Below are 10,585 nucleotides of genomic sequence, written 5' to 3'. Positions count from 1 at the left end.
CCAGCTGCTCTCATCTCCAATTACTGAAGATGCGATGGTGGTGAGGAGGACATGAAGAGGGCCAGCCGAAAAGAGTAATGGTGCACTGGGAAGAGGAGGGTTGGCAGAACTGTTGGGCGGAGGAGACAGAGGTAACTTCTTGTCCAGGTTCCCCAAATGTCTTTTACCTGATCTTTGACAGGGAGGGTCAAGTGTAGATGTGAAAAATATTTTACCTGTCCAGGTTTCTGGTAGATAACCCCAAACTTGAAGTTATTGCTGATGACATGTTCATCAAATGCAACAATGAGTTGGGAAGCCTAGAAGGTGGAGAAAAAGGTCCAAGTTAGAGGCAAGAGCAGGAAGCCACCCCAGATGGGAAAGGAAGTGCATGAAGCAGGGGTGTAGTGGAGCGGGGATAGGCAGGAACAGAGCGCCAGTACTTCTCAGCTGCCCTGGCTGTCAGGGTGGGCGTGGTCATGGGGGGGGCGCTGTCATGGAGAGCGCCCTCTGCACTTCTGAATTGGCAACTACACCACTGGCATGAAGGATGTATGAAGCTGCAGTAGGCATACCTTGGGATACAGCACAGGGAAGAAGCGGTCGACATTCACATCCTCACACAGCAGCTGCAAGAGGAAAAAAGGGAGATTACATTAGCACTGCAGGGATTTGACTGCTGAACAGAAAGCCCAATACCATTACTACTAAAACAAGATGGGGTAAAAGGCATTTAACTCCACAAGTAATTGGGGAATTTTTTATTTTTGTTATCTGCGTCTTTCACAATCTGCATGTTTTCTGGAATTCATTTTCCTGCCACTTATTTTCAAGTTTAGATTCAGGTGACCTCACCAGCCAGGAAATCTCCTGAGATGCAAATATCATGGCCATTGTATTTCCCAAGTGCTACCTGACTGAGGACAAGATGGTGAACCAAGTCTGGAAACCCAATGAGAGAAAGTCCTAGAACACTACGGGGGGCGAGTCTACGCATCAATAATTTATGCAAGTTGTCACCAATCTAGGATTTTGTAAATGGAAGTTATTGTGTTATCTTACTGGTCAATGACTGTAATAAACTTTGACTGCAAAAAGATATAGGAGGGGGATTCTCTTTGCTAGGGTGATCTTCACTGCAGTTGTGGAGAAGAATGTTTCTCTCCAGGGTAGAAATGCCTGCACATACATTCCTGAGATACTTCAGGATGGACACTATTGCACTTTGTTGAGCAAGTCTCAAATCATGAATACAGTTCAAGCATTCTGGATGTTAAGATTAAAAAGGGACCTACCTATCTAGGAATTATGTACAGGTGTAAGGATAAGGGGGGTATTTAAAATGTCAAATTTATTTCTCCTTTACGGAGGAGCTTGTGAAAAATAATTCTTTTTCTTGCTTGTGCTGTAGTCTCATTATAGGTATATACTTAGTAAACTTCTATTTTTAAAGAGGAAAATCCTACTTATACAATTTTAATTTGACTACTGTCTCTGCTAAATAAACCTTGCCTACTTGCCATACTACCCTATAGAGAAAAAGAAGGGAAATAATGTTATAATTGCTTTAGCCCAGGGCTGGTCAACTTTGGCCCTCCTGCAGATGTTGGCCTACGACTCCCATAATCCCTGGCTATTGGCCGCTGTGGATTATGGGAGCTGTAGTCCAAAATCAGATCGCGGGGCCTAAGTTGAGCAGGCCTGCTTTAGCCCAAGAGTTGTAATGTCATCTCAGTGGCACATGGGGAGATATTCCAGGAAAGGAATCCTAAAAGGCAAGGGAGACTACTTAGTCTCAGATAAGGTGATTAAAATTTTCAGTATCATTTAACTGACAATACCTTTAAAATCCTGCTGGTGGCAGCAACTCTGATCTTAGGCTGGTGAAAAAGGGAGAAGGGCAGGGGAAAAGAACTCAGAAAAATCCACTTCAGTGAGATCTAAAAACTTATGACTTGTCTGAAACTTCCTTCACCAGGTAAAACTAGGTGCAAACAATTTGTTTTACTAGCTAAAAGTTATCAGTGTTACTCAGATATTTGAAAAGGTATGTAAGATTCAACTTTTGTGTAGTCCTGAATTTGGAAGGGGATTATTAATTTCTAACCACTTATTTCTTCTCTCAGTGCTTCAATACGCTTGTACTCATAAATTCAAAAATCATCAAAATTCAATACATTGCAGTCTAATTTAATTTGTGATTTATTAACCTGACATAACAGGGCATGACTTGGAAAAGATAACACTGGTTATTTTAGAGGCGTATAAATGTCAGTTTGAAGCATGTACTCAGTGGATTTGAATCAATGACCTGAGAAAGAAAAGATGGATCTATGGTATGAATTATAACCCTTCTAACTATGAATAGTTAACCAATATCTGCTCACTAACAAACAGATGGTCATTATTCAGCAAGAAGCAACAGAAAGAACTCAAGAGAGAAAACTGTAGTTGGCAAAAAGTAGGCTGAATTCACGAAACTTCAACATGACTTTTTTCAGTCCCCGTGTGGAAGATATCAATCACCATCTAAAGCTGGCACTTGGCAGATCAAAAAGCTTGATTAATTGGCCCATTCAAATATTGGCCAAATAGTTAAAGCACTAATTTGCAGAATAACAATGAACAAATAAAATAATGTTGATTTCTTTAGAAGACTTTGGCCCTTCTTAAAGGTTGTACAGAACCCCAGTCAGAGAACACATCCTCCCCAAAGGAAATGCAGTGCACCCTTCAGTAACCTCCAGCTTCTGGGTATGAAATGTGCCACAGTAGGGCGGCAACTTATGTACATTTGCTTCCTCCTATGCATATTCCTCCTATGCCTCCTCTTGTACATTCAGAGATGCCTCCAATTATAGAACATAGATAGCAGGAGAGGCTAGAAACTCTCTAGAGCAGGGATTCTCAGTGTCGGGTCCCCAGATGTTATTGGACTTCAGCTCCCATAATCCCCAGCCCCAGTGGCCTTTGGCTGGGAATTAAGGGAGCTGAAGTCCAATAACATCTGAGGACCCAACGTTGAGAATCCCTGCTCTAGAGAGTTGTATGGCACTAGGGATCTGCTTCTAAATGAGGTGAGTGTGTGACCCAAACACCTTTAGGGCTGCAGAGCAAGGGGCTAGCACTCTTGCCATAACTGCCATAATATAGTTAAAAGGTAGGCTGGCTGCCATTTGTATAGGGGAACTCCTGACTAAATGGAGTAGTTGGCAACATTAGTCTGAGGTCAATTGACTGGCATCCCAAACCTACATGCACCCCCACCTTGTGATTGGTTCAATCAACCCACATTCATAATTCTTTATTTTAAAGACTTCCAATCACACACTGACCTTCAAATCTGCAATTAGGAAATGTGTTGCATGAGCATGGATAGCTGCCATTAAAAAAAACCCTGAAAGAGTCAGTTTGGTTCCATGAATCCATTACGTGGGAACAGATGGCAGAGAAAGACACAAAACAAGGTGGAGAGTTAATCAAAGCATTTCAGGGGGGGGGGGACATCCAGCAACTGACAATCAAAATGCTGAGCCTGGAATGTACCTTTGCCATCTGGACAGCATTGGGGAACTCATTCAGGCAAGAAATAGGAATCAGGTCTTGCTTGGTACTTGTCCGAACCCTGACAAAAAACAGAATAAATGCTAGAAGGAAATGAAGCAATGTCTCCAGCTTCTGGGAAGTAGCAGTACTGCTGTCTAGGGATGTGCATGGAACCAGTTCGGAGGCCCTTTATGGGCCTCCAAACTGGTTCAAAAGGCTGCTGGTTCCGGTGTACCTCCCTGCCACCCCGTTGCCCCCATTTACTGAATACAACTGGAAGTATTCGATGCGCCTGTGCGCGCCCCAGATACTTCCAGTTTACCAGATACTTCTGGTTGTATCTGGTAAATTGATACAGTAATCTGGTAAACAGGGGCAACAGGGTGGCAGAGAGGTATGCTGCCGCCCTGACTGACTTTAGAAAAAAGGAGCGCCGGCAGGGGGAGAGTAGAAGGAGGGGGTAAGTGCACCCTCCCCCGCTGTTAAATCAGCCTCCCCCCCACCCGCCATCGAACCACTCCCATCTGGTTCCATACACATCCCTACTGTTGTCCCTCTGCTTCAATCTCACCCTGGAGGGAAGACAGACAGGGGTGTAGCAAGGCTGGAGTGGGCCCAGAGACAAGATTTTAAAATGCCCCCTCATCCTAAATTATTTTTTTGTAAATTGTGGACAATGCAAGTCATTTAATGGTACTAGAGAAAGACATGCTGTTCTGGTAGCTCCAGGTCTTAACACTCACATCAGTTTCGGAGGATGAATACAACTGAAAGAAGCCCGGGAAGGTGCACAGCTGGGGGAGTCAGTCATGTGACTTGCCTCTGCCCCCCCCACAAGGCAGTGGGCCCCCAGACAACTGTCTCCCCTTGCCCTATTATAGTTATGCCCCGGAAGACAGATAGTTCTTCCACTGAGGTCCTTAATAAAGCTTTAAAACTTCCTCCAGTGTCAAATTGACTCTTTGACGCTGTCAATAGTTGGGAATGTTCCCAGAGCAGTTACTGAGAGAAATTAAAAGAAATGGGGTGGGGAGGGCAGACACTAGCCAAAACGAGCAATCTGGGACTCTAGTGAAAATTTAAACCAACAAAACAAAACAAAAATCATCTGAAAAGAATGGCCTGAAAAACTGGTCATGCAACCAAGACATGAGAGGTTTGCACCAAAGGGCAGTTTTTACCTCAGGAGCAGACGCAGGTTATCTTGCCTCTCAACTTGCTCATACTTCACAGAAAGGACCAAGTAGCCCAAAGCTGTGTCATTGGCATAAAAATTCTGATGCTCCTAAAAACAAGATATTGAAATAGCCATTTGCCTGATGGTACCCAGAAATCACTTTGTCAATCTCCTCCCGCTCCTACAGCTGATGGGCACACATAGGTCCTGTTCAGGCATGACACAATGGTCTAGCTCTACATGAGGGAGCCATGGGCCATGAGGGAGCCATGAGGGAGCCATGGGCTCCTAAGGGAGCCATGGGCTCACCTTCTTCCCTCTCCTCCACTCTTGCGTATGAGAGAACTCTAATTGTACAACAAACCACAGTTCTATGTTACGCATGAAGTTAGGGAACTGTGGGTTGTTCGTTAACTAGAGCCAGAACAAATCAAAATATCCAACTATGGTTTGCTATCCTAGCTTATTCTATCTCTAGCTAGTTGACAAACTATAGTTCTTAGAGTTAGCCATGGGTGTCTGGAGAGGGGGCAAAAGGGGGCAGTCATCTCCACCCCCCACACCCTGTATGGAGCCACTGAATTCAATGGGGCATACTCCCAGAGAGGGAGGTATAGGATTGCTGGATCTGCCCCACTACCCCTGGGGGAAAAGTCCTGTGCACACCCATGGAATTAGTACATGATGTAAAACTGTGGTTTGTTCTAAAGTAAAAGCGAAAGCTTTCATTCTCCTCCTCTGCATGCAAGAAGGAGAGGAGAAGGGTAGCAGAGTGTGTCAGATCCCTTAGGCTTGTTCATGCTGCTCTAAACCATGGTTTAGGATAATGTCTCTGAACTGTGGATCTCCTTGAGCCATCATGAGGTAAATGAGGCTCCCTGGTAGGCTGAAAGCTAGATTATAAACTAGGTATGGCAGAGACAGACACTGCAGCTGTTTCCCTTCAAATATGAGCCATGGGGAAAGCAATATATTATAGCAGCTGCACAAGGGTTCCTATGACCTCCAAGAAACCAAATGCACCCAAGAATTATATATATATTTTAAAAATCCCCCAAGATGCTGTTTCCACAAACCAGACTGGACTATCAATTCTACATAAATTCCAGCCAAATGCTGTGTGATGATATCACAAACACATAGAAGCTATTCCCACGATCCACAGAAATCGGGTTAAGGGAGCCCAGCCTGGTTTCTGTGAATCGCGAGAAAGAGCTGCCACAGCGGCTAGACCGCCGAATCCCCCCTCCCGTCAAACCAGGTTAATGGAATGAGTGTTCTGTTAACCTGGTTTTTTGTCATGAGACCCCCGACTGGGAGGCTAACATAAGCCTCCCGGTCTCGGGGGTCTCCCCAGGATGCCCTGCACACTCACACGGGGCATCCTGGGACTTCTGGGGGTCGGGTGGCCCCCAATCCCCATCGCCCCTACCGGCTCAGTGACAGAGCCAATAGTCGTGTGGGTGGCCGATCTGGCCGCAAAGGGATGGCTCCCTGCTCATCTGTGGGGAGAGCGAGCTAAGCCCGCTCTCCCCGCAAAGCCCAGTAAGGCTCTACACACCGCTTGTGTGTAGAGCCTCCTTAGGTGCCTTCAGCTTCATAACAAAGAAGCTTAGGAAAACCTCCTGCTAGACTGTTGTTTCTAGAAGTCAAAGTTGTGGGGAAACCTAGGAGCTCTTTTCACAACGGCTTGCCTGGCAGCTCCAGGGTCGGGATGCACAGATGTGCCGACATGCATCACCTCGCACCCCAGAACTCCAATAATGCACCACGCAAGTGAGTGGTACATTATTGAGATCCTCCCCCGCCCCCACCCGAGGGTGCCAGCCGTGGCTGACACACGATCAAAAAAATGAAGTTACGACAGCACTCGTTCCCTTAAGCTCATTTTAGAAGGAGGCTACTTTGGTGGGTTTACCACCCTTTAGCCACAGGGATCGGACACAATACTGGTGGTTCACATGCGCGTGCAAAACCGGGCTGGGCTCTCTTAGCCCAGTTTGGCACGCACATGTGAATAGCCTCATAATCTGCAAATGCATCAGGACTATATACTCAAGTTCCACAGAGCCGTCACCACTGTCAAGAAGATCACCTTGCTACAAGACCACGCAACCTGTTCCCTCATCTCATTCTTATTCTGCTTTTTCTCTAAAGAGTTCAAGACATGTTGCTGTTCCATTTTATTCTCACAGCAACCCTGAGAGGGAAATTGGGTTAGTTACCATCTCTCAACCTAAGACCTCAAAGAAGTCTGTTGTATTGTATTCAGTAATCTTTTGCAGTTTGTTTGGACATTTGTCCCACGTGGTATCCTGTAGAGAGTGTGGGGGAGGAGTCAAGAGGGAAGGGGAGGGAAAGGAGGAGGAGAAAATGGAGCTCTTGCGGAATAAACCTTTAGTTTAATCTACTTAATATTTCCTTGTGTGTATGAGGGAAGCAGGTGTAAAACAAAGTCTTAGTGAAGCTTACCCTTATCTCAGGAACCTAGGACTTATATTCACACAGCAAGTCAAATGCTATTCGAATTTGGAGTAGCCTCCTCTCTCCTGGAAGCAACATTTTATTTACAGCATTTATCAGTTGCCTTTCTATCTAAAAATTATGCAGAGTTAATTATATAGAGTTTCACGGTATCAAGAAAACTGTCACAATTTAAACTCACAAGACCAAAAAACAGTCACAGCTGGCTGGCTGGCAGGAAGGAACAAACGAACTACCATAGAATAGCAGTCTAAGTAATGCAGCAAGCAGCCAGCAAAATACACCAACACTACCAGTCTCCAAGCAGCTAAAAAAGACTTTCAATCCTCAACAATTTCTAGCTTGGAAACCTGAGGGCAACTAGCTCAATTTACCTATCCTTCCTTTAAAACAAAACGCACACACATGTAATTAAACTGTGTTTTCAAAGTATAAGAGGTTTCAGAATGGAGAGACTAGCTTTCCAGCCTCATCGGGGCTACCAGAATTTCAGGTATTTGTCAGTGCGAAGGTTGTTGGACAGGGATAGCAATTTCCATGTCCCTTAAAAGTGGAGTTTGAAATTTGTCTTGCTCAACCCTCCAGGTTGCACCATTAAAAATCAAATATTCGTCTGATCATGGAGTGATTCATGTAGTTGTTGCTTAAGTTTTTAATAATCCCATTGACATTTAGACAAGTCAAGCACTAAGCTCTGATAAACAAAATTACAGAGTATAAACAGAGCAACTAAAAGTTGAGTGATTTGATCATATGCTTTTTAACCAATTTAAACAAATATTACCAGAACTGCCTTTTTGAGACAGTGATGGAAGTGTGACAACTTGTAATTTAATAAGCAGAAGAAGGGAAAACCATCCTTAATGTTTTATTTTTCATTCCCATTCTAAAATAGTCTAAAAAAATGTGTGCCCTTTAAGTCTTGCTGATTAAAACTAACCCTCACCAATTAATCAAGAAAAGTTTGTGACTGAACTACTGATTATGCCAATTAAAACATGCATTCCTAGAAAAAAATACAATAATCTTAATAAAGGTAAAGTGTGCCGTCAAGTCGGTGTTGACTCCTAGCGACCACAGAGCCCTGTGGTTTTAATACCTGTCCCCTAAAGACAACCACCTGCAACACCTTAAGTGGCGCAGTGGAGAAATGCTTTACTAACAAGCAGAAGGTTGCTGGTTCGAATCCCCGCTGGTATGTTTCCCAGACTATGGGAAACACCTACATCGGGCAGCAGCGATAGAGGAAGATCCTGAAAGGCATCATCTTGTACTGTGCGGTAGGAGGCCATGGTCAACCCCTCCTGTATTCTACTAAAGAAAACCACAGGGCTCTGTGGTCACCAGGAGTCAACACCAAATCAACAGCACACTTTACTTTACCAACAAAGCACTGATTTGGAGTCTTAGCACAATAAAACTTATAGGCAGATCTTGTGAACCATGTGCAAGGCAAATAAAAGAACACGGTCATTTGGGGTGGTATTAAAAAGCTATAGAACTTCTCTCACCTTTCCCAGGAAGTGCTTGCGGTACAGTTTGGCTGTTGGATCACACTCTAGCTTCACTTTGCCACTGCAAGGGGATGGCAAATCATGCAATTCTGAGCCAGACAGGCTGTGACAGGTCCCTTCAATCCAATAACCCCCAAACTGGGGCAAGATAATGAGTGGGTAAGGCCATCCTCTCCGTAACACCTGTCAGAAATAAGGGATGGAGTGGGGGGGAAAGACATGAGCAGGGAGGGAGTCAAAACAGAACAGAGCTCGATCACTAGTCGAACTCTGAACTCAAGCTTGCAGTTGAACTCTGATAAACCCAATCTAGTACTACATGTTCACATATCTAAACCACAACTGGCTCCCGGTCCTTTACCTTTTGTTCTGGCTCCTTATGCCACAAGGGGCATAATATGCATAATAAGGGGCATAATATGCCCTCTCTACAAGGGGCATAATACAGATAAAATGGGAGGAGTCAGGCTGAGGCTTGTGGGTTTCATTAAAGGCCTTCCTACTTATTCTCCCATAATTTGAGCACTGGGTGCCATCCCAAAGAAGGCCCTTTCCCCAGTCACCAATCACCTACACTCTGACCACCTGGGCACCCAGAGAAGGGAATCCAGTCATTATCTTAATGGCCAGGCAAGTTCATGTTAGAGCAGGCAATTATTTAGATAAGTCAGTCCCATGCTAAAAAGGATAAAATCAGCCCTTTGAATTGTGCCTGAAGACAGACAAGATGACAGTGAAACTGTTTTAAATCTAGGGAGAATTTCTCTGACAACCAGTCCCAGTCAATAGTCTAGTGGTCATATTTCGATTTCCAATCCATTTGTGGTTTGAGTAGGTTTAACTTGGATTCACCAGGGCATGGATTAACAGTGGTCAGGTCCAGGAGGAGCTGCTGCTGGCATAATCAGCTTCAAATAGTAAAACACACTTTATGCCACAGATGACACCATCTTGGGCATCAAGACTAAAGCCTGGATCCAACAGCAACCCCAGGCTGCAAATTTGGTCTTTTAAGGAGAGTGCAACCCCATCAGATGACCATCTCCTTGTTCAGATGGATCATCTATCAACAACATCTCCAAATTGTCTGGAAGAGCTACTGGTTTTAGACGAACAGCCAGATGTTTCAAGTGCTTTAGAGGCAGATTCTCCTCACCAAGCCAGTTGACTTTATGTGACCCCCTCCCTGGCAAGCAGCAACGGGAGATATTATGGAGATTAAAGTTCTTGATATCCTATCAGAGTCCAGGCTGATCTGGCTGCCTGATCACTGTTTTGGGCTTGATGTTTCTGCTGGGTTCAACCAGTGACCTCCTCAAGACCAGGGAAAAACATGGTAATGGAGTGGAGGGAAGAAATGACATTCCCCCTCAACTCCAATACCATCCCTGCTATTACTATTTCAGATTGGGGCTATTCATACCCGCAGGCAAAACCGGGCTAAGGAAGCCCAGCCCAGTTTTGTGAACCGCCAGGAACCACACAACTCCCACCGGCAGCCCAGCGGCAAACCCACTTAGGCGAGGCCGCCACTTAGCCCGGGTTTTGGGTGCGAGGGCACGCTTAAACCTGGCTTAGTGCTCGTGTGTCAGTGCCACGCACATCCACATGGCACCTACACATGAGTAGCTTCTTGGCCAGAGGATCCAGCTCTCACATCGTGCATTATAGGAGTTCCGGGGGCTGGAAGACACATCCCAGCCCCTCCATGCTGCCGGTAGTAGCCAGCAATCTGCCTGCCCAGGAAGGGGCCCTCAATCGTCTGCCAGAGAGGTAAGCGTTTTAAGGCTTCCTCTCCTGCAGATCAGAGCCCTTTCTCGCGGATAGTGAGAAAGGACTCATTATCACTGGACTCGCATTTTGGGCAGTATAAAAATGTGATAAA

At 45.1% G+C, this 10,585-nt stretch overlaps 1 protein-coding gene across 14 annotated transcripts in view; it reads right to left on the bottom strand.

The window, feature by feature from the left end:
- The window catches only part of LOC128346768 (rap1 GTPase-activating protein 1-like), an 85,141-nt gene that overhangs the window by 39,833 nt on the left and 34,723 nt on the right, over positions 1-10,585 (bottom strand). For 11 of the 14 annotated variants that reach the window (XM_053300417.1, XM_053300418.1, XM_053300419.1 and 8 more), the window contains 6 exons: positions 8,698-8,883; positions 4,707-4,810; positions 3,526-3,604; positions 1,821-1,859; positions 555-608; positions 216-299 (listed from right to left, as the gene is read on the bottom strand). In XM_053300417.1, the coding sequence (XP_053156392.1) occupies positions 216-299; positions 555-608; positions 1,821-1,859; positions 3,526-3,604; positions 4,707-4,810; positions 8,698-8,883 (546 nt within the window). The remainder of the gene's footprint in view (positions 1-215; positions 300-554; positions 609-1,820; positions 1,860-3,525; positions 3,605-4,706; positions 4,811-8,697; positions 8,884-10,585) is intronic. The other 3 variants (XM_053300413.1, XM_053300415.1, XM_053300424.1) reach the window with 2 other exon arrangements.

Source organism: Hemicordylus capensis, chromosome 2 (assembly GCF_027244095.1).
Source record: "Hemicordylus capensis ecotype Gifberg chromosome 2, rHemCap1.1.pri, whole genome shotgun sequence".
NCBI classification, from domain to species: Eukaryota; Metazoa; Chordata; class Lepidosauria; order Squamata; family Cordylidae; genus Hemicordylus; species Hemicordylus capensis.
This window is presented reverse-complemented; position numbering and strand designations above follow the sequence as displayed.